The sequence below is a fragment of the Cariama cristata genome, unplaced genomic scaffold (genome assembly GCF_000690535.1).
Source record: "Cariama cristata isolate BGI_N322 unplaced genomic scaffold, ASM69053v1 scaffold17176, whole genome shotgun sequence".
NCBI classification, from domain to species: Eukaryota; Metazoa; Chordata; class Aves; order Cariamiformes; family Cariamidae; genus Cariama; species Cariama cristata.
In genome coordinates this window covers 30601-55454 of record NW_009622840.1, presented here as the reverse complement: position 1 = coordinate 55454, position 24854 = coordinate 30601, and the positions used below count along the sequence as shown (strand labels likewise).

Sequence of the window (24854 nt, the reverse complement as noted above, 5' to 3'; positions counted from 1 at the left end):
CCATTTTATTCCTTGCCCCAAGGCCTTCCAATACCTTTGTGCAGCTGAGCATAGCAGCAGCTGCATTGTATCAAAAGAGGTTCCAGAAATTATAACAGAGCTCAACACTGTAAAAAAATTCTTTATTGTGGTTAAAATATGTATATTTTCATAGAATATCTGTAATATTGCATCCAAAGATTTATTTTTTGAAAAATCAACAATATTATCTTCATGACATGTAACCGCAACATATAACACTGCCCCCTGATATAATAGGATTTTCCTTCAGTTTCTTTGCTTACAACTCCCTGCTTACACAAAAAAATCACTGATCACTTTTTGCCTACACTTGAGAAGCTTAGGCTTGTGAGCACATCTCATATCTTTCTGCCCTTTTGGCCTCTTCTTCATCACCTTGCCACCTGAGTTTCTGATAAAGCAGTACAAGCACAGATTCAGTCATCCTTGCCCCGTACACTTTGAACATGAGAGCTGCTGTACACAAACCAAACAAATCTTACTCAACTATCTCTAAGGTATGCTGGGAGGAAGAGAGCTCTTCCTCAGCTAGCATCCATCCTGCACCCATTCTATGGGTGCTGGTGGCTTCTGGGGGAGGAAGCAGGGTGTGTGTGTGCATGTGGATCTGTGTGGATGTCTGTAGGTGCGTGTAGACCTGAGTCGAAATGGGCAGGATAGGGAAGAAGAGCAGATGCCATCTAACACCAAAGGTTACTCTGGTTCTGCGCAGCCCTGGAGGAGGTTTGGAATGACAGAGGAGGGACGTGGATCACCACTTCTCTCATACTCTTCTGAGGAATGGAGGGTGAATAGGCAAGGGGGAATATACTGAACAAAAGAGAGAGGCTACACCTGTGTGAAAGCATGCCTGGGGTGCAGGAACTCAGTGGCCTCATTTGATTTGTATTTTAAGCTTGTCATTAGGCTGCCTTTATTTTACTCAGGGCCTCGCCAAGTTTTTCACTTTTTCTCTCACTCTCCAGATAAAGTAGACTCAGGACTTCATTTTGCTATGCCTTCATAATGATATTTTTTTTTCTTCTTTTTGATAATACAGGTTAGTCTAATTATACAGCAGACTTGTTGATAATGTAATTTGACTGTTCTGAGTATTGGGGATTCCTCTCCCAGCCCTGTCGAATTCGCGTAAGAGGTTTGTCTAGACAAGGAAATATCAGCACAAATTTGACAACCAATACAATACACGGAACAATAAGGGAGAGCATATAGGCGTTTGGAAGATACCATCTGTAGGATGACGGGCTCAGGAACCTGTTTCCACCGTAAACCAGTGTGTGTGCAGTGCACAAAATCAGTGTCACATATCCCAGTTTGGACTATGGGAGAGCAAAGGAAAGAAAGAAAGAAGTGGAGGTTAAAACAATAAATTAAACCAGAACAAATGCAATTTACAGGACACAGTAAGCTTTGTGGAATATGCCAACTTTGGGTCTAATTGGGGACTGCTGAAATGAAACTGTTTTATATAATATAAAGGCTTTTATTGTTGTGTTTTTTTTTTTTAATAAAGATTCATTCAAATGGATCTAGGTGAAACACACTTCTTTGGTTTTTTTTCTCCATCAACAATCCTGATAATTTTTACTAGTTCACACATAATGCCTAGTTGTTGTCATATTTGTGAAAATGCAGAGAAAATGCTGAAATTCACTGGAGAGTTCCAAGCTTTTATATGCTTTAGTGCTAATCCGTCCAAAACTACCATACTGTGCAAGTTTTTTGCCTTGATAAAACATTCATTGATAGTAATTTCCCCTTCCCTTGCCTCCCTTTCCCTGCCAGCCTAGCTCCTGCAGAGGCACGGCAGCTTGCACCAAGCTTCCTCCAAATGGTGGGCTGAGATTATAGTGTTACCAAGGGCAGCCTGTTTATAGGCACAGCAGTTTTTACAGTCTGCAGAAACTGCAGATTCTCTTTAGATCCTTGGCATTGAGAGTATCTGAGTTATAAAGTTGTTTTTCAGACCCATTTTAACTGAAGCATCTTGTGAACCAACAGAACTAGCCCAATAAATGGCTAAAGTACTTTGTGACGTAGTATCATTGAGAAATTTGATAATTCCACAATGTCAGCTTTCTGTTTGTCATTTAGGAGCTCACATCTTCCCAATTTTCTCTTGTTAGTGCAGTAATCCCTGTTGTACCATGAGCAGCCATCATAGCAGTTCTGGTTTTTTACAGGTGAGCTGTATAGCTGTGTAGGTTTTTTTCACTGTGTGATGGTGGACAGTGCACGCATCACATCTGGAGATACTAATGGGGGGAAGCCCTAAGTCTCTAGTAAACCTGCCTGTGGTCATAGTTTATAAAGAAAGAAGTTTTTTTAGAACAAGTCTTTTTCTTACCTGTACAAATCGAAATTCTCGCCAGTTGACATTGTTGCTGACCGAAGGCAAGGAAGTTATTCCCAGAAGAACAAATAAAAAAAATCCTAAAATCCCCAAAGCCACATAAGAGTCACTAAGCCAGGCATATGTGTTGTTGAGTGGTGCTGTTTTATTGTTCAGTGCCTGAAGAAAAGAAGACCAGGTATATCTTAGTGATAGCAGTTTTACGATCAGTATGCAGAAAAAATGTCCTTTAAGGTAACTAGGAGATAAATGTTATACATTAAGTCTCTGAAAATTGTCAGAGATTTACTTTGAAAACCTACTCAAAAAGCAGAAGAGGCCTTATATTACAAATATGTTCCATGTACCTATAGTGGTGGTGAGTGTTTTACACTTCTGTAGACCTACTGTTGAGGACAGGTATGTGATCCTTTGTTGTTAAATAAGGTCAGAAAGTCAAAATATGTGCCATTTTTAAAGTCAAAATATATCCCATTCTTAAAGGTATGTGGAGAAATAGGGAAATATGTGTCTTTAAATTACTCTCAATGTTTACATTTTCCCTGCTTATTTTATTAATATGTAAACTATCCAGGAGGAAGACTGAGGCCAGAAATCCCTAACTCAACATAGTATCAACAAAATTCACATACACCAATGATTAAAAGGAATGCAGAAACTAGGCAAATAACCCTATTGTAAAGAACATTAGACTATCCACATGAATTTCTGAAGCTCAAGGTAGAAGGTAGTATTTGTAACAGGGCCAGAAGAAAGGAAGACAGAGAGCTGGGAACAAAACTTACCTGGGAGATGATTTGACTGCTCATTCTCCATCTTACAAAGTAGCGAATTGGGATAACAAGAGTGTACAAAACATGCAGAGAAGCAAATGCCAAGGCTACTAGTCCAAGTTGTTTCCTACACAGCATCCATTTGTCCAGCCAGTCTGGGAAACGGTGGTATTTGGTACCTCTGTATAACTGAATAATTGCAGCAAGTACACCAGGAAGATACACTAAGGCAAGAAGGATTAGTGCCAATACAGGGCAGATCCGATTTGGAATGGAAATTGCAATAAAAAATGAAAAATCTGTGTTTTCATAAACATAAGGGTAAATTATATCACGAATCAAACAGTAGAAGAAGAAGAATGCAGTTAGGCCAAGGGACAAAAGGATGGGAAACTTCCACATTGGAAAGAGCTGCAGAGGGTAATTTTCTATTTCCTGAGCAGCCAAGAGGGATCCTTGATCTGATGGGGTGAGACCCAGTGCACGAACAATATCCATCACCATTTGTTTGGCTTTCATGTCGTCTCCACAGACAAACACCTGCAGCCAAAAACAAACAGAAGTTTTATTTAGACAGACTTTTGTGATGTCCTCTACTGCTGTCCTGCCTGGATATGGACAATGAGCACAAGCTTCCTAGGCTACTTGTTGGCTTCCCTGCTGGCCTTAATTTATATAGGCAAAAAGTAGCCTGTAGGTACTTTGTTGGCCAACAAGTCCAAGAACTAAGAATATGAATCTTTTCTTTGGGGAAGGAGAATGTTTCAAGTGGCAAAATTTTGTATCTGAAAAGAACAATGTATAACACACTTAGTACAAGTCTTTGCTTAGAAGACTTGACATACCCTTCTGAAGACCTACAAGCAGTTTGTAAGCACAAGATTTTATAGGACTAAATAGGAGCAACCTTTTCAATTGCTGCTACAGTGGTCAGTAAGTACTCCAGGAAACTGGGGACAGAGATCTTTAAATCATGATTGCCCTATCACAAAAGTAAATATTATTTCTTTCTAAGCCTAGTAAAATAGTGAAGAAACTGTCTTTTCTGTGAGTATGCAACACAGTACTCCTTTTGGAATTGGGAGAAAGGGGGCAATTTCTGCTCTTGTTGATATGATGAAGGCTTGTAGAGCCTAGGCTTGGAAGTCCTTGGGTCTTTAGTTTAGCCAAAACTATTTATCTGGTAGCAGAAAGCAAAGCTAGCAATGGTTGGAGTAGCTGGCTGGTTTCATGCATTGTACAAGAGCATTGTCCCTCAGAGCGGCAGAAAACAGGATAGTAATAAATGATTTGTCTTCAAGTAAGCTGCTGTGTTGCTTTCTATGACCAGCTCTTTGCTCGCTGGTCCGTGGTTAAGGAGCTGGTTAAAATGGTTTGCACACACTGTTGTTGTGTTAAGCTTCTGTGGTGATGGATTCTGTTTTAGAAAACTTTATTAATTTATTCACCTTCTAGCTCACTTCTGTAGCCCATACTCATTCTATTGCCCTATCATATCCCTTACCTCCCTTTTTTTTGCTCTCTTCATGTTATTCTTGCTTTGATGTATTCCTCCTATCTCCTTTCTGTTTAGCTTTACAGCCCTGGTGAACAACTGATGCAATCTTTATTTTCTCCTGGTTTGCTGTCCTTCTCTTTGTAGCTCTGCTATCTTTCTTTCCTTGCTTCTCTAGTGTCTTCAAACACCTTACTGAGTTTGGAGTCAAGCTATTGATATTTGTTGTCATACCATATTACAAGACAAAAGTAAATTTTAACTCATATTTAATTTGAAATGGACTATTATAGTGAAAATACCATCTCAGCCCTGTCTGATTCATATGTCCCGTGTGTGTTTTGTCTAGCTGTTAAGAAGCCATATGATGCATAACTCTATGACTTAGGAAACCCCCGTTGCTCAGTCTTACCTGCCGGCTTGCATCCAATGTGCCCGACTGCAAGGCCCAGGCTGACACGGTGTTAAAGGCTTTCACAACCTTAGCGCCGGGCACCAGCTGAGCGAGGTACTCTGCATTTGATTCCGGATACTCGTTTATTTTTAAGTTGTTGCTTACGTCCACCAAGACTTTTCCGTGGAGAATTTCTGCTAGTGGTATAAGGAAGTTGTAATGCTGCCTCTGGATTGCTATAATGATGATGGCAGCTTTCTGTGCTGCCTCTGCATGACTCAACACCTCTGCATCCTTGGGAATCAGGCTGGATGTCTGTGGGTTTCGACTTCCAAACACGACACGGTAGCCGGACTGAATCATTTTATGCCCCAGAGCTCTTCCAAAATCTCCAGTTCCAAATATGCACACTGTCTCTCTTTTGTTAGAAGTGTTAGGAGCCAAAGCCATTATGTTGGAAGAATCTTTGTTCATCTGTTAAAAAAAAGAATAATAGGAACAAATTAAACAAAACATCAGTCTCTTGAAAATGAAAGGTTAGCATCCACTCTGGCTATGCAAAATAAATATCTGAGAGTTTTCTGGCCTCTGAATATGCTTCCTGCACATCCTTCTGAATACACACTCTCAGAAGATTTCTGTACAGTTTTTAAAAAACAGTTCTAGATATTCACTTCTACATCTCTACAGCACCCTGTTTTCCATCCTTTTGTGGATTTTAACATTCAGCTGAATTGATGCAGTTTTCCTTTCTCAAAGGGAAAGTGTGAGGAAAAGATACAGGATCACAGAGAGCAAGGGTTGCACATGTTTCAGAGTAATTTGTGCTTACTTACTTATGCTGTAGAAAAACATTGAAGACAAGTGTATTTCCAATCAGATTAGAACCTGGAAGTTTTTTTGTAAAATACTTGAAGAAGAGATATTATAAAAGGCAGCTACAAACCAATCTATTTTCCTCAGTATTTCCTTAATACATCTAGTCAGTGCCAGTTTGTTTTATTATTGTTCTTCAGTTTCCTGAAGAATGTCCCATGAAGCATTTGGACAGTGGAATTGGAATATTTCATGTTGAACACAGATTTTTGCTATTTATAATACAATTCTCTTTGAGGTTTTTATCTATCCTCCTTTATCACTGTACCTGGAAGCTTCAAAGTCTTTAATGTATTATCCATGCCACAGCAGTACGTATGCTCTGTACTTGCAGAGTGAGACCCACGATACAAATACAGAATCAAAAAGGTCTGCTCCAAAGGTCTTGCAGTAGGTTCACATGCTGTTATCCTCACTTTACAGAAGGTGAACTTAGACCAGAAAACCTAAGACCCGAAGGAAGACCTCCAGCAGGAGATCTTGAGAGACCCCTCTCTTGGACTGGCCAGCAATTTAGTACTTAGAGCAGCCATTTAATTTGCAAGAGCCCTGATTCAAGTCTTTCCCTGTGTCACAGGTAACTGTCTTAATTAAAGTTGTGGGAATAACTGATTTTCCAATTTGCAGGAAAGAAATGCATGAAATGGTTAGCTAGACCCCAAACAATTGTTTTGCTGCTGCTGTTTATTAACCCTTTGCTTACATTCTGAGCAGCGAAGCACTGTTCAGAATGAAACTCTGCCATTTAAAAATACTGAGATGATGTTCTTCACTTTCTTTTATATTTTTCCCTAGCCAGAACAGTTTTTGCTTTTTGAAAAGCCGGCATAATTTTAAATTGTTTGACCCAAAACTTGCATTTGTTTGATGAATAGAAAAATCAACCCTGAACTTCCCCCTACCCTGCTGTGACCTAGAGTTAAGGACTACGAGTCAAGGATGCATGCATCCTTTTGGCCTGTGCTGTAGGGTGTAAGCTTCACTAGCAAGATAGACAGAGAAGTGCTTATTCTGAGAATCACATGTGAAGATTTTGGCTTGAAGCAGTTCTGTATGTAGCTAGCCAGCCCTCAGCTGGCACCCATGCCTGCTTAGCACTGTTCTTGCAATGAATGAGCTGTGGGAGCGCTGGGATTTAGAGAGCTGCCAGGAGAGTTTGCTTGTGGTCATTAGGGGAAGGCATTGAATCAGGCAGAGGAGGGCCCGAGGATCTGTGTGCTCGTGGTCTGTGTGGCTCATGCAGGTTCCACGAGAGGCTTTGCAGTGCAGCAGGGTGTTAACCCCAGCTCTCCTGAAGCCGCAGGCCCAGCTACCCAGCTGGACGCTGTGTACTTCGTCAAGTGACACACTGAGCATGAAAAGAGAGCCTCAAAGGGACCCATCTGAATGCCTCTTGCATATTGGCGTGCTCTGACACATGCATACAAATGCGAAGTCCTTTGACATATTTAAAAATCATTCTCTGAGGACTTTGTTATTGTCCCAGGAGGCTCTAATGTGACTAAAGCTGTAAAATTCCTTTTTGGGGATAGTCTGTATTTCAAAAAGAACAGAAGAGTTGCATATGTAATACTAATAAATGGTCCAACTCAGAACCGAAGAAGACTCAACTTTCCTTTCTTAATTTTCCCTTTTAACAAAGTAGGCTCCTATCTAAAATGAAGAGCAAAACACCTGATGATCTGATTGAAAACTTTTGTATTTGCCCTCAAGAAATCATGAAGTTATTGCTGAGTGAATTATGCAAATAATTTTCCTCTCCAAAGTAAGACTGCAAACCCCCAAAACTCAAATGGATGTTATCAGGTAATATATTTGGTCTATCCGTTAAAGTTTTGTTTTGTTTAAGCTTATAAAAGTATTTAATATAGAAATGGATCCACCAGCAAGAAATAAGTTTATGAAGTGCTTCTGTTGTTCACTAATACTGAACATCTCATTTGCTAGTGAACACAGAGCTTGTCTTGCCAGAAAAGAGAAAAAGAGGGAGAAGAAAAGAAAAATTAATGTAAGGAACATTCTTTTTTTTTTCAAAATACAGTTTCTTGGAGCGCTATCTAAGATGTAAAGGGACTTGTACAAGGCAGTGAATATTATTCCATAGAAAGCTGAAGAGAGTTAAAGCTGCCTTTAGTACTGGTGGTGTAATTTAGCTGAATACCATTTTTAACAAGAGAGACAATTTGCTTGAATAAAGTAAGCATAATTTACCTTTTCTGTTTAAGAGTTACTTAATAGGGATGCCCATAGCTTTTATATATTAGAAATAAACTGATCACCAATGAATGTTTTAACAAATTAAGTATATTGTAAAACTGATATTAATTTAATAGTACAGCTGCTACTTCTGAAAATCACATGTAAGACAAGACAAGTTTGCTTTTAAATCCCAGGCCTCCTAACAAAGACAGAATTAAATTAATTTTCTCCATTGAATCCTTTTTTTTTCCTTCCTTCCAAAAAGTCTTTGTGCCAGCTGGCTGTTGTTGAACTAAAAGAAGATTGTGGGCTTTGCAGTGAACTTCTGGAGGTTAATTCAGATGGTAGGTTATGAGCACATAGATGGTGCATAGATAAATTCTGGCTTTGCTGTGTGTATGTGAAGAAAATGCAGCCTTTGATGGCAACTGGATGGCTGTAAAGTCAAAACAAGGAAAATGGTCTCCCAGAGTCCATGACAGCGATAGCTGCAATGTGAGAAGATAGCAATTTTCTGTAGGACGCAGTGTTTTATTGTCATACATCAGTGTGAAAGATGCGAGGCAGAAGTACATCAAAAGGGACACAGGTCCAGTCTGATGTCTGGGAGCTCAGCCCAAAGGCTGACACCGGGGTCTCAGTAAGCAGCCCACGGCAGTGGGGGTCTGCTCTGTGCCCATGGATTATGCTGAGCGCTCTCAAAGTGCCAGAGTAAAGCAGAAATGCCAGCAAAGAAACATGTAGTAATCATTATCTGTTCTTTTATATACGTAGCCATATGTTATCCGAGAAAAATCCATATTATGTATCCATACATAATATGTTTGCTTATATCGATCCCCCTAACATTAGAGCACTAGTGATGCCTTTTGTTATTTGAAAGATAATCCATGTAAGCTTCTGTAATGATTAAGTGTGTCCTTTCTCTTCTGCATTGTTGCTATATTCTTATACACTGAATTATCCTATTTTAAGGAAAATGATGGTAATCTCTGAGTTTATTTGATTAGTAATGATAAAAGGAGGTGCTGAAAGAAAAAAAGAAGCTAACTGCAAAACTGTCATTTCTACTCACTGTATAAACACTACGGGAACTGAATGAAGGTATGATGTTTAGTTCAACAGTTATATGTAAATACTTTGATTATGTCAGAATTTGTAAGAAGACAGGCACATTGCTTTGCACATGGGAAAAAGGAGGGATTTCCTAGCAGAAGCAATGCCACAGATGAAGTACAGTGCCAAAAGCAGAAAGGTAGAGGAGACCGAGACATAGATTGGGATGGATAATGGAAAGATCAGAAAGATATAACATGAAATGGCAGATGGTAGATCAGTGGAATGATTCAAAAGGTAGAAAGACAAGATGAAAGGAGCAGGAAAGCGTAATTTTACTATTTACATTTAAAAAAAGAAGCAAAACAAATAACTCCAGTAGTGATCTCAAAAGATTATCTAGTCCATCTCCCTCCCTAAGGCAGGATGAACTATGTTTAAACCAAGTCTGACAGATGCTTGCCTAACCTGTTTGTAAAACTTTTTTGTGTTGGGGATGCTGAAGTCTTCCTTGCTTACTGCTTTGTCAGCCATGCTATTAGGCAGATTTTCCTATGTGTAATCTATAGTGCCTCCTCCACAGTAGACACAGATGTCCACTTATCCCCCTTCTTTTTGCTGCAGCCTTTGTTGGACAAGAAAGCTGTTACATTTCACCCTTTTCTTCCTAGATAAAACAACCCCAGATCTTTCCTTACAACTCATGCTTCTGAGAGTGGTGATCTTTCTCATGGCTTTCTTCTGATCTTTCTAGGCTAAACTACTCCAACTGTTAATTAAAAGTATGGTGTTAAAACTGAATGCAGTACTCTTGCTGAGATCTTACCAGATAGAAAAAGATTGCTTCACTTGACTCATAGACAACACATCATCCCACTGTCACATTTGTCTTATTCATAACACAGCTGATTCATAGTCAGCTTGTGATGCATTGAGGCTGAGTACTTTAACAAGTAGTGTGTGGCAACAGGAACCAAGATGTGGAGTGAAACAGCTGGTGCTGAGGACATGGTGTTCACACTATCCTTGTGTCAGAGATTTCCACCTTGGACTAACTTTGGTCTAGTACCACAGCCTGAGTGCCCACTAACAGCTGCAGTACATCAGGGTGCATCTAAAGCATGTCTTCTGGCTCAGCTTTTGTGGAAAGGAATCTAGTTTCGTATGCTCCAAGAGCTCTCTGTGGTGTAAAGCAAAAGTCAAAAAGTGGTCATCTGCATCTACATCTGATCAGAACTGAAATACTAATGTAAATGCATCCTGTTACACCCAATCCTTTAACTGGACTGCTCCCACGCCACTTGCTCCATCCTCAGCTTCTGTAGTTTTTTGTGACTCAGAGCTGTGTCACGCACTTGTCCCTGTTGAATAACACTGTAGTTTTTCAAACTGTACCTTCAATTTGTCAAGATAATTTTGATTTCCAAGCCTGTCCTCTAATGTGTGTGCAGCCCTTTTCAACTTTGTCAGATTGTCAGCTTTAATAAGCATATTGTCTATTCGGCATCTACGCCATTTAATGAAATTCTGGAACAGGACTTTTGCCAGGAGAGACCCCCTGTATATCTGCAGTAAATGTAGTCTTCCATTTTGACAATGATTAATTGAAAGACTGAAAATGTTTCTTTTGCTAGTTCTGCAGAACCGTACCTTATATTAGTTTAATCTAGAGTGCTTTTTCCTAGTATGCTTTTGAAAATCTTCTCTAACATTTACCATACTAAAAACTTCACTCCTGTCAAGTTGTATAGCCTCTGTGATTCACAAGGTCTGTTATCCTGTTATAAGAGGAAATGAAGTTGGTTTGGAATGGTTTGTTCTTGATTAATCCATGTGCCTATAACCCGTTTCTTTCTTATCTTCTATTTGCTTCCTCTATTTGTTTGAGAATTGTACTTAGATGGATTGGGCCATAATTCTGCACCTCCTCTTTCTTCTCACTTTTAAAGATAGCTGTTATTCTTGCCTTTCCAGTCTTTCAAAACTTTACCTGTTCCACAGAGTTCTTAAAGATAGTTATTAATGGCTGTGGAAAAGCTTCAGTTATCCCCTAAACAATGTGAGGTGAATTCCATCAGCCTCGCTGGTGTCAGGTCATTTAACTCACCTGAGCACGGCCTAATCTCTTTCTTCTGTCATCTAGCCAGAATTTTCAGTTCTTTGCTACTGATGTAAACCCTTTTATCATGGTTGACTCATGAAGAAGAAAGAGCAAAATAGGCATTACAGAGTTGGCTTTTTTGGAGTCATTAGTCAATATCTTTCTCTCAGTTCAATGGTGGATCAATTCTCTCCTTGATTTTTGCTTAACAGCTTATGTTTTTACAGGAAAATTCTTGTTATTTTAGATGTGTCTTACTAATTACTTTTCTTTTTGTGCTGTGGCTTTTCAAATCTTATCAACATATTAGTACTATTCTTCTGTGCTTGTCCATAGATTTTGACTTATGTATGCTATTTGAGTTTGAAGTTTCTGAAGAACTCACAGCTCCAGCCATGTGGCTGTTTTACTGCAGTCCTTGTTCTGCATTACAATTTTTATGTCTCTGCTTTTAATATAGTTTCTTTAAGCAGCTGCCAAATCTTCTGGCTTCATTTTCCTCTCAAATTGTACTTCTCATGGAACATCACCTTCCCACCTTCAGAATCTAGTATACTCTGCTTATTATTCTATTAGGTGGACAAGTCCATTTTTGAGCACTTGATCGTCTGGTGGCCTGTGGTGGCTCCCAGCCATCACAGAACCTCTACATTTTCCCCTCTGTCATTTTCCAAAGCCTTCTACTGGATCTATGTTCTTCTACCTTTTGATTCAGGGCAAAAGTTTAGAAGATGAAGCAGGATATAAGGACTATGAGACAATAAATGGCCAAAGAATTGCCAGGAGTTTGTTCCATAGCCATGTAAAAGAAAGGTTTATAAGAAGAATAAGAAGAGAGTTAATGGCCAGCACAGCTGTGATCCAGGTAGGTTATGGTGTTGTCCACCGTAGGAACTAGTCTCAAGATCTACAACACTGATCCATTTATAATCTTCTTTTTTTGCTTTTTAAGTACATTGTAAAAAATATAATCCCAAAGGTGGTCATAAAGATTATATGCAGAACAAATATTATGGGAGCGTAACTTTAAAAAGTGAAGTATCAAAGGCCATCTTTCTATGTAAACTAAGTATTTTGACTGCTATTTCCTTGTAAATAACAGCAGGGTCTCTGTTACACTATGCAAATAATAAACACTGCTAGGCACCAGAATGGCCTCTCTGGAGCAGCTTGCCATTGTTCTCGTACAACATTCTGGAGGCAAATAAATGTCCTGACATACTACATCTGGCCAATTATATAGCATGCTGGGGGTAGATTCATCTGTGTGAATTCATACACAGTTATACATGAGTCATGACAACAGTATTGACTGCATATTCCAGTGATTCATGTACTAGAATATCGCCATGAGCAGTCTGTTTTCTAGGTTCACCTTTCTAGAAAAAGCTTTCTCCAGATTTCAAAAGGGTTATTTTTCTGTAATGATGGGGACACACTTGGGTTGATGCTTTGGAGCTCATTAAATTTAGTCCATTGCACAGCTGAACTCTAATAGTGTCCTGCTGCACGAAGTAGTTAATTCTTCCCTCAGGTTCACTAACCTTTGGTGTTTAACTCTGCTTGTACAGTAGTGAAACCAGGACATCTGGGATAAGTTGTTTGGGTTCAGACTATGCCCCCCTGTAGACCTCATTTTAAGCTGCTGACATGACTTCTTACATCTCACCTTAACTCCACTGCTCTTTTAACACAGAGGATTTGTCTGTATCTGTTTTCTTTTTTTCCCAAATCTCTTGTCATTACAGCAAGGATCAGCTGAACTTTCTCACACAGCATCCACATAGATAAGTCCTCAAGCCTCTGATGAAGGTCTTTTTTAGCCAAAGCTCTGTATCTCTCTGGTCAGGAAGCACCTGAAAACATGGAGTTCCTTACACGGGTTCAAGAACTTTTTTACATAGTTTGAACCACGCAGGCAGGGCTGAACATGTCGCAACTCATTTCACCAACAGAGATGCAGACCGTGTCTCTTCCAAAACACTTTGAAACCAGATTCTCACCACCACTACAAAGAACGGCCCGCATGCCATCAGACTTGATGTGATTACATGTCTTAATCCTGCTGGGCAACTCTGAGCTGATCTTGAATTGGCATTTATGGACGAACTGGTGAAAATAAACCCTTTGGAGGTGTCCTGCAGACCCTCCTCATACTTCTTTGAATGGACTAAACACGTTCAAACAGGTTTGCTTCCCCAATGCCTCTGTGTACACCTGATCCCCTCCCTATGTGATAAACATACAACCTTCTCAATCATGGGTGAGCTGCATTTGTGGTAACCACAAGTGGTACTTTGACACCGCGCTAATGGCATGTACTCGCCCGTGGCAGTGAAGAACAGTGCCTACAACCAAGAGTGTCAAAAGCAGTGGAAGTGGCCGTGGTTTGTTGGTTTGTTTGTTTGTTTTCTTTTTTTAATATCAAATCTATTTTTTCATTGTTTCCTTCAAATCCCTGTATACCTGATGAGTACATATTTTTCTCTGGAATTATACTTTTTTCATTGATAATTTTTAGTTTCCCATGCTGTGAAGTTCTCCGAAGTTAAACAGTTTCTTTCAGGAATAGAGTTAATTCTCATTATTGTATATACTGGGAAGTAGAAGTCGTCCCCACTGTTGTGTTTTGGTTTTTTTTGTAAATAAGAATCCTGCTTTGTCTTGTCATCTATGATCAAAAGGTGTACATTAGACAAAAGTGCCCTAGTACACTAAAATTACATATAGTAGTCCATTAAAAACAGTAGAAAAAGAGAGTGATTAATAGTTCATTTCTTGCATATGTAGTACTGCAGCTTTGGAAGTATCTCTGTGAAGTATTTCACACATGCATAATACTCAGTAAACTTGGTGTAGCTTGGAAAACAGGTGAAATGTGATTTAAAAAGTCTCCCCAGAAAGACATGTACACTACTCTGAGGCAATCTCATTTACTTAAAATTTCATTTTACCATTCCCACAGAGAGTGAGAGAATGCGCTGTATAACAAATACTGTTTCTTATAAGCTGACAGTTGTAGAGCCAAATCTGCCCTAAATTATAAACTGCATTTTCTGTTGCTTAATATACCTAAAACTGAAAGGCATGTGGCTAAACTACTCTCCCATGATTAATCCAATACTTAAACACATAAAGAAAATAGCAGAATAACTCCTAACAAACATATTACAACAAATTATTCATGAATTTTCTCTCAAGCAAATGAATATCTGCTGTTCTTCTCAGCAGAAAATCCTGGGCTCCAAGTTTTGACAAAGCTGATAAAAAATAATTGTTTGAGACAATAAATCCTCCTACAGAGGACATTGCGTTTCCCACATCTTCACTTTTTATCAGGAGAACATTAAAGCTGCCTGGAGGCTCTTCAAACAGATGAAGTATAGGCCTAAATAGATGTGCTTAATGTTGTCTAAATCATAGCAAAGTACAGAGAGGGCTGGAAATCTCATCACCTCCAGCTGCTCCCATAAACATGTAAGACCCAACTATAACTTGAGTAATTTCCTCAGTCTTTTCGGGGCTGTTGTACTGTTCTGAGGTGTGTAGGTATTAAGCTTTAATCCAGCCTAGTCAACTGCAAGGAGAATGAAAATATTTCATACAACAGCTGAAGATGAGCAAGTGTGAGAAGGAGAAACAGACCTGTCTACAGCACAGGGGGAACTGCATTTATCCCAGTTGGCCAAGGAGATGTCCTGAGACCTTGAAAGACACATTTTCAGATCCATCACGTGTGGAGAAGCACCTCCTGGACTCCTGCTGAGTCCTCCCCTCACTTTGAAGCTATTCTTCTGAGCATCTTTTATCTGCCATTTAGAGACATTAACAAGTAGCTCTGTCTCACAGAGAAATAACACTAGAAATAATGAAACCTGGCTTCCTAGGGGTTTCTGTTTCTTGGCTGATTACAAGTGCTGATTGAAGCTGTTTCCAGTCACAGGAGATGACTCCTATAACATTTCTTCTTGTGGATTTTTAGGTCTTTTAAGTGTATATAGTCACAATATAGTCTTTCATTTTTCAGGACTCTCTGTGAAGTCTTCAGCTGCCTTTTTTTTCATGCAACATAAGGAAAACAGAGCCCTTTCTCCTTCTGGTGTATTTGTTTGAAACCATCACTAAAGAAATGGTTGAGGAACACATGTTAACATACATGCAATCACATGCCTCCACATGATCAGAGAAATCTCACTTCCTACAGAAATCAGGCTAAAATAATGGCCACCCTAAAAAATTCACAATGTACACACACCCACATACATATCTGTACCACCAAAAGAGAAGAAAAAGTGAGAAATGGCTCTTCAGTTGTGACCCTATGTGGTTTTGCTCTGTCAAAAGGCACAGAGGGCGAGGCAGGGGATGTTATTTGAGATGCTTTTACTGACAGCCCATGAGTAGGATACACTGAGACTGGAATTAGCTGGCATTTCACCAGTAACCAACCAAAACCAGACCTTCAGAGCACTAAAAATGTAAGAATTCAAGCCATGTATTTATTATGAGCTCTAGGAGTGTGTGACAAGCCTGACTCTCCTCCCATTTACACTAATGGAATTGTTGATTTTTGGTTAGCTTGCTTTTGGACCTGGTTGGCACAAGCAGGAAGAAAATGAAGCCCAGTTGCTTCGTAACACCTGTGATAAAATCAAAGGTGAGGTGGCTGCCATGGCATAGTGATGAAGTTTACAGTGACTGTCTTACGCTCTTAGAAATCTGAGGAGTGAGAGAGAGAGTATGATGAAAGATTTAAGAAAAAGGAGCATGAATATGAAGTTTTCTTGCCAAAACAAATATATGTGGATTTGCAACATGTCTGGAATGGGGCCAAGTAGATTTTACAGAAAGTTCATTAATCTGTGTTCTTGCTGACACAAGCCTATACTCTAAAATGTATTTAAAGACAGGCAATTTAACAGTGGATAACTTTATCAGCCCCCTTATTCACTTAATATGAAGTACATTAAATGCATTCACTTGCTCCTTTTGATTTCCTTTCTTTCTTTTACATGGACTTGAAGATTTTCCTCTCCTACCTGACTGCGATCGAGTGGCATCTGCAGAGACATGCCTGCCTTCAGGACAAAATGGACACTGATATTTTCAGAAATAAAGAAATTATGTTCCTCACAAAAATAAAGAGACAATCAGCAAGGAAAAATTCTTATCAGGCAGTCTTTTAAAAACTAGTTCGTCTGAAGATGGAAGAAAGTCCCCTTCTTACTGAGCCAATGATTTCAGGACTGTTTAAGCAACAACCTTAAGCTACAGGCTTCGGAAATTAACTGCTGAGAAGCTTGAGTTTAAAAACATATTTTTAAAATAAAAAGAACCTCAGAGGTGAGATTAATAAAAAATTTGCAGGACCGTTCAGAGCAGCATCCTATACTGAGAAATGGAAATATCTGGTTTATTATTTTTTTTCGACCAAAGCTCCCTTAGAGTTCAGCTCAGGTTTTGCAGATGCCTGAGCTGCTGCTGCTAATTCCCTAGCCTGGCAAGCGGGGACGGGCATGCTCAGCAGTGGGTCATTACCTTGGCTCCTAGCCCAGGCGTTGGTACAAACGAAACCTCTCTGCCAGGGTACTGCCTGTGAGCTACTGCTCTTGGAGCACAGCATTGCCACCAAATTGCTCGCAGTGCAGCACAGGGCAGCCGGGGTTATCCTGTGCCATGGTCACTGCATAGGGGCATTAGGAAACCCTACACAAGTTCTCTTACAAATGTCTGGTGCCGGAGTCCTCTTACGCAGAGGCCACCACCTTCAGAGAGAAGTCTCCCTGGTTTCTGTCTTCTATTTGCTCCTGGGTCTCAGTCAGGGCTACTGAGTATCTCTTGTTCCTGCCCCTGTGAAATTTGTGGGGTCAAAGCAGAAGTTACGCTGTTGGTTCTGCACGTCAAGACCATGCAATGAGAAAGAAAGGAGCGTGCCAGGCCCTATCTAAGCAATTGGAGTGAAGGAGAAGCTGGATATTTGGGACATGATATAGAGCAGAGACAAATTTAAAGCTTATGTGTTCTTACTAAACTTAGCTGAAGAGGAAAGAAGAGGGTACCAGGAGGTATGAAATGAAGTGTCATGCTGCTTTTGTAATTGCCTAATTGGACAAAATAATTCCCTCCTGCAGGGTGACCCTCTCTTGCAGCTCCAGCAAGGAAATGCAATACAAAATGAGGGACTGCGTTTTCTGAATAAACCCATTGTCTTTATTGCATTACCATTTTATACTGTTATGATTATTGCATAATTATCCACTTGTTGTGAGTACTTATGTCTTTTTACGTATTTCCTGCTCTCACGATCCTTGTAGCATGGGACCACCCCAGAGAAAATCTTTGTCAAACATTTCTGTGCTCTAATGATACCAGAAGTGTTTTGCTCTTTGGCAATCAACCTCTCCACTAAATTTCTTAGCGGTTAAGGCTTGTTTATCTAGAGACCTACAGAAACTTGCTCACATAGTTGATATCGCTAATGGATGGGTGACAGGCAGCAGTAAAACACTTTGATCCCAGTCCTCAGGTGCCGTAACTTGTTGGAGGTGGATGGCTGAGCCGCTTCCACCATTGATCAAGGAGTTTGTAGCAGATTATTATAATTAAGCACCTTTGAAGTGACAAGTTCTGTGAAGCTCTGGTGTGGTTCAGGTTGTAGAATTCAAATGAAATCTATTAATATTCTCATTTTTATGGGATATCATGCTGTTCATGGAAGTGCTTTTTCTGCACATTTGGATTTGTCCTGGTGGGAAAAGCACACGGAGGGAAATCATCCAGAGCTGAGAACCTGTCCTCACTCCTGATTTAATCTTAACCTCATGTTTTCCTAAGCAAGTCATGGGATCTGCATCTCCTAGTGGAGGTTTAGACCTAACCTTGTTGCTGAACCAAGATGATCTGCAGCACTTTGCCAGCACAACACGCAAAGCAGCTCAGCAAAGCGTGAGAAGAGTGGTCCTGAACCAGGTAGCCTGAACCTGTGCCTCCAGCACACCGCCACCACCAAAGTTACAGCATTCCTCCGGTAATCCCACCAGGAGATGGTCGCCTCAATATTTTAGTAAAGTAAAAAAAATACCTTGAAGCCAGTTTTGCAGTTGTGTCTCCAGGGCTGTACTCAGTAGTCACTATGAGGCTGGGAGGCAGCTTGGTCAGTCCTCTAATTAATGCTTTTGCTGGCAGCTATTCCTGCTCCTCCTCTGTTTCCAAGAAGGACCGATATAACCAGTGCCTACCCGAGCTGCCACCCACTGCTCGCTGCAGTCCTGCCAGAGCACCCTGCCAAACCACAGCAGAGGGTAGGAGAGGGCTGTTGTTTGCAGCCCAGAAAATGCTCCACGAGGACATTTGAGAGTGCGCTCCTTTCTGAAAGCCCCGTCTATGACATCAAGTAAGTGAATTTACTATTTAATTGGCCGTGCTCTCACTAAGGGGAATACGTGTTGGAGAAATTTTGAAAAAGAAGAGAGTATATGGGTCTAAACAGTGATGTCAAATTTTTTGTTTTAGAGCATGCAGGGACAAAACCCCCCACATTTGAACTGCAATAAACATCTGTAAAAGTGACATTCAAATACCTGTCCCTACCTTTTCTTCCCCCCAAAACAGCTTTCAAAAACCAATATCAATATACATTAAAATCTAAACAGAATAAAAATGAAGTTGAGATGCCAATACCTGTAAAATGCCCCACACAAAATAAAATATTTAAAATGTTGCAGTTCCACTCTGTTAGCACTGTAACTAAGAACGGAATGAAAGAAATGAGAATGGCTCAAATCTTGAAGTTACCAAATAAACAGGTTTTAATAAAAGTAGACTGGGAAGCAGTGAGGGAGGCCTTAAAATATGCAGATTTTAAATACACTCCCTGAAAACAACCCTCAGTTGCTGTCTGTATTTTTGAGGTACTGGGTTTGTAAGGAGGAAAAGGTGGTTCTGAGCACCCAACGCCCACACTAGCCACATTGCTGGGGTTTTTACTTTGGACTAGCTCTGGTCAGGTCCTGTGAGCTTAATTGCCATTAGTGGTGGGATTGTTTTGTTTCACCCAAGAGCAGCCCAGACTGCATGTCCCCAGCCAGCTCTGCGATGTGGAACAGCATGGTACGTGGCAGAGGGCAGCAGAGCCAGTTTCAAAGAGAGCTCCTGCTCTGAAATAAAACACCAATGTAGGCAACACACTTTGTGAATAATTTCTCAACATGAAGTAGACTCCTTATCTCTTTATCATTTCTGCCTGTAACTAAGAGAAGTAATTTAAAAATGTGCCATTTGCCTAAAATTGTACAAATGTGAAAAGTGCTTAATATGTTAGTATAAGAAAATTCCAATACAGAGGAAGAAAGTACAGGGATGCTTGATTTCTTAATGACTATTGCAATATTTTGGTATGTAGTTACAGTACTACTTCATGCCAGTCTAAACCATTGCTATTAACAAATCTAGGAGCTTCAGCAAGGCCACATCAAAAAAAGCATTTACATCTTCCAGTAATTACATCATTTTATAAAGTCTCAACTGTCTTGAAAAAATTGGCCTATAGTCTGAGTGACAGTTTGTGTGGCAGATTTAGAGGAGATATGAAAATTTCCTATATCAAAGATGAAGAACGGTTCTGACAGCTGCAAATGTTGCCTGAATTAATAATGTGGAGCTGGTATAAGACAATATTTAAGAAAAATCCATTTCTTTCTGCAGCATTGAAGTCCCTTGCTTATAAAATATTAAACAGGATTAAAATTGGTATGCTGCTTGAGAGGGAAGAGAAAACATGAGATCCACATGTGAATCCAGAAGCGAAAAGAATCATTAGTTCCAACTGTTACTGATGATAACTTAGGAGTTGGAGTAAATAAAACACCCTTGGAATACCTGCACTTGCAACTAAAATTCAAACCAGAATTTTGACTCTGGCTTAGGGAAGCTTTCTAGCTTCATCATTTAAAACCCACTGACCAATCCTTATTTGCAGAAGCTTTCTCCACTTCTTTAACTATAGCAAACACCTTTGGAAGATTAAATAAACTTGTTATGTGCTATGTAAGCTCTTTTAAGACCAATTGACTAATCTGATGTTCTGGTTTGTCCTAACTTTACAGATACAAATCCTTCCCTATGTCTCAGTATGTCCTTATCATCATCAGCTCTTAGTGCTTAATAGGTTGTATAAAGTCGATACAAAACCAGGACACATGGCCGGGCTGTGCATTTTTTTTTTGTCTAGCAGGCAGAAAGGCTGGGGTAAAATTTTATCAAGAGACTTAAAAATTTAAGTTCAAGCCCACCTAAACTTCTGAGGTTGACAGTTTAGCCGTTCTGTTCCCTGTTCCCACCTGCAGAAGTGAGAGAAACCTGTGTCTCATCTGTGTAAAACTCACCTGTGCACTCAGCCTGCTGCAGTCCCCCCAGGCAAGCCAGCGCCTTCCCAGCCGGTGAGATGCTGTTTGCGCTGGAGCAAGAGAGACCGCAGGAGCTGCAGAGAGGTCCTATTGCCTGGAGCAGAGTGCAGAAACCCTGACAGCCTTGCTGGCATTTATGTAGGGGAAGCTAGGGTGAGTGCACAGGGGAGGATGAGACAAGGGGATGTTGCAAGCCTCGTCTGTCTGTGCAGGGTGAAATAACTTCCCGTCAAAGTCTCAGGGAAAGTCCCAGCCCTTGTATTTACAGCTGAGGTGAAGCTGTGGTTGCTTTTGTCATGCTGGCACTGACTTGCCCCTTGGCTATCGGCCAGAGTTAAGGTTTGGCTGTGTTCTCCCAGTCTTGGAAGACTAACCTGAGAGCTGCAGAAGCCAAGAATGTTGTAGAAGCACAACAGCAACTGTTTGCCTGGAAGGAGAGCTGCTTTTGTTGTGTCACAGCTCTCCTGTGCCATTCCAGTTGTGGGTAGGGACAGTAAGAATGTCACATCGAGTGGAAAGGAATTTGGCATGGGGATGGTCGAAAGTACCTGATCTCTGATATTCTCTAGATATTCTTGGCAGCTACAGGGATTCTGTGGAGCCAGAGCCTGCGATGTCTACTTATTGAGAAATGAGTCTTTAAGGGATAAACCTCTGGGAGGATGCAAAGCTCTTGATGTTACACATCTGTTTGGAACAGGACATAATTCAAAACAGGTGCCTTGAGCATCAAGAGATCACTGGACAGGATCATAGTCCAGGTAGGAGAAAGGGGATAAAAGAATCCCATAGCACTGAGATTTTGTAAGTTTGAAAAATTAATTGAAGGGAATTTAAATAATATTACACTCTAGATTTGCAAGCAATATCTGCCAGTGAAGAGGAAGAAAGCAAAAGAAAAATATTTTTTGCATCAACTTGCCTTTGGGAAACTTACTGGAAGCTAACTAGGAAAACATGCAGAAGGAAAAGGCATAGAGAATACAAAACACAGAGGTAATCTCTAAAAAAAAAATAAGAAAGGACAAGAAAAAGTTTCATTCAGAACAATCTGTGACTGCACTGGGGCTGAAGAAACTATTTTTGAGAGCTTGAGTTCTAGATAAGAGATCAGATCGTGTTTGGGATTTAAAAGACAGGAACAGCCCATCTCACTTGTGCACTGAGACAAAGAGCACAAGCCAGTGTGATGCCTGAACCACTGCAAAAGATCCAGGAAGTGAAAAAGGTGGTATCACTTTGAAAGAGCTTGGAAAATTCAGCAAGTTGTCCATGGCATGGGCAAAGCGAATAACCTGGCTCAGAATGTCTTACAGGAGCAAAGGGCACTGAGGCAGTGGACATGTCTGGGGTTAAACAGTGTAGTATTTGTTTTCAACTGACCTGTCAACTAATGTGTTGCCAAAAGTAGTGTTATTACACTTAAATTAAAACCTACAGGGAGTGGAAAGGAAGACAGTTGACTTACAGAGCTTAAAATCACAAGGCTAACCCTACAGAAGATATATGAGAAATAAATGTACAAATTCATACTACATGGAAAAAAGGGTCAAGTTCATGTAAGCATTTAAAACCTGTGTAAGAACATGAGCAAAATAGCTGAGAAATAATTTGAAACTATTTCCCAATGTATCAATACCTCATGAATATTAAAAAATGCAATGAAGTGTTGAATTGTCCAACAATTCTCACACCTATGTGATCCTTTCACATTGTAAGGCAATGCTTTAAGGAGGAGCTGGATACACTCATTGCGCTGGGATGACTGGAGGAGCTAACCAAGTAGTTCTTGTAGTTGTAGAAAAGATGGATATAACTCCTTTTTTGTCCATAGGTAGACCTGAATGAACAAAACAGGCCTGTTACACTACTGAGGGGAGATATGATCACTGACAAATACCTCTCTGTCCCTAGTACATCACGGGGCTCCTGGCGGGTGTTCACATTAGGAAAAAGAAAAGAGAAGGTTTTCTGAACTTCCATGAAACCTTTATGAGCTGAACTATTTTCTCAGATGTCTATTTAGGCTACGTTTGGCACCTGAGGAAAAACGTGATAAATTTTTCATGCCTTTCAGGTTAGTAAGATTTATACAGATGACATTTAGATCTGATGAAAAACACTGGCTTGAAGCAGCCATGGAAAGAAACTGTGCTTCTGGGCTGAAGCTGGACAAACAACACTGTAAATGTCATGTAACACAAATAATAACATACTTGAAGAAAAGTTAGCACAAAACCCAAGTAAATCACCAGAAAATATTCAGCACTTTGTGTTCTCCAACAATATTTGGCTGCTGAATTGTAAAGAGAAATATGTACCTAATGTAGCTTCTTGAGAGTGCTGTCACAATGATCTCACATGTAATTATTGAAAAAGTTGAGAAATAGAAGGAATTAATTAGACATTTCAGGCCTGAGAGTAAATCATCCTTGGAGGATTTCGGGACATATGTTGATGTAGTCCTTTTAAACAGTGTGGAAAAACCAAATGATCACAGTAGTTTATGAGTTAAAAAAACTTGGCTATACTCAGAGATTAAAAAAACCCTGATTTAATCTTAGTCATGGAAATAAACAAAACCATACATTTTTATTTACTGAAGGCCAGTGCTATTTGAAACTGATTATAAATCATAAAGAATTACCAAACAGAGCCTGGCCAATGGTTATTTTTCATTATTTTTCAGTTATGGAGTGTGACTTGCAGCTTCAATATAACCTTGAAATTGCAAGCAGGATTTCCAGAGCATTTGACAATGGAACCAAATCCAGAGAGATATTTGTACATCTCTCTTATTGCAACAATAGTTACTGAGGCTAAGACGCTTCAGAAATCAATTCATATCATGAATGCAAGATTAAATTTAGCCTGAAAACATGAGAGTGGTGAACTTGACAGTACTACTGGGAAAGATCTTCCAAAGCATATGTGCGGATAATTTCAGGATCCAAACGTATAAGGAAAAGGCCAGGGACACCTTGTACATGAGTCTCAGCTAAGCAATTGTGTTTAGAAAGAGAATAAAGCATATCCTATGTAGTGTGGACATGGTGAAGGCCATATCTAGTGAAAGAATTTACAGAAAGACAGGAAAAAAACTGAATCATGAGAGGATGTGCTTATTTGCGCTTCCTGTCTGTTTGTGTTCCAAACCATTATTCTCCTGTTCCTGAGATAGCCTTACTATCTGTTACTATTTGCCCCTGACAAGAAGAGATCAGAAGACTGTGTGTGTCAAATTTATTTTTGTTGACCTAGCATACCTGACAATAGGCAACTGTTCAACAAACACAAACTTAAGCAGGGAATTATGCTTTTAGAGAGATTTTGTCCAGTCCCTTGTGCTCAGTCCAATAAAGCAGTGGAAAAAGGAATCAAAATACTGTGCAGCAGTACAGAGACAGGTGACACGTAGACATCCTCTAGGGCCCTGGGAGCTGCTGGTCCCTCACAGGCTGTGTGATACTGAGGCAGCAAAACCCTCCCCAGCATGGAATGAGCCCGGGGCCAGGGTGTCAGAGCAGTTGCAGGGGCATGCAGGGCTGCTCCATCCTTGCCCTTCAGGCAAGAGCACTGGTAATCAGCCTGTTAGTCCTATCCCTGCCGTGGTCCTGCTGCAGCAACCCGCTCCCTGCTGTAACCTTGGCCAGGCTCCGGAGGGGAGCATGGGACTGCTTCTGGCTGGGTTGCACAGGTCCAGGGTTGACATCCAGGTCCTCTTGGCCCTGGAGGAGGAAGGGCAGGGCCACCAGTCTGCACACACAGCTGGGTCCAAATCTCCCTCCTCCAGGCCCTGCGGGCACTCACGCAGTCTGATGTGGGGAGTGTGGACGTGCTCTTTCTTCCATCACCACCAAGGTCTTTGCTGCGAATGCAACCCTCTACTGTCCTCTGCAGTAATCTGCCTTTGGGAGACTTGTCTGGGCTGCTGGTCTTCTCCCAGGACCTCCTCCAGACCTGGGATGGGAAGCAACCAGGACCCCTGCAGCCACCAAGAGACAGGAGCTCCTTGCCACCCCTCCTGCACAGCCCCCACCTCCATGTGCAGGTGGCAACTCCCTGCCGTCCCTCCTCTGGCTTCCCCAGGACTTCTCACAGTTTCTGCCTCTGCTTCTCCTCTCACTTCTCTGTTTTTGCCTTGCCCATCCAAAGGTCCGGAAAATCGCAGGACCTGCTTGC

At 40.6% G+C, this 24854-nt stretch overlaps 1 protein-coding gene across 1 annotated transcript; it reads right to left on the bottom strand.

The window, feature by feature from the left end:
- Window positions 1-1070: 1070 nt before the first annotated feature.
- STEAP4 (STEAP family member 4) lies at window positions 1071-20806 on the bottom strand. Its single transcript, XM_009702511.1, is given in 6 exon segments — window positions 1071-1340; window positions 2369-2533; window positions 3160-3687; window positions 5055-5510; window positions 20652-20737; window positions 20740-20806. Coding segments are annotated over 6 exon segments (1572 nt in total).
- Between the last annotated feature and the right edge of the window lie 4048 nt (window positions 20807-24854).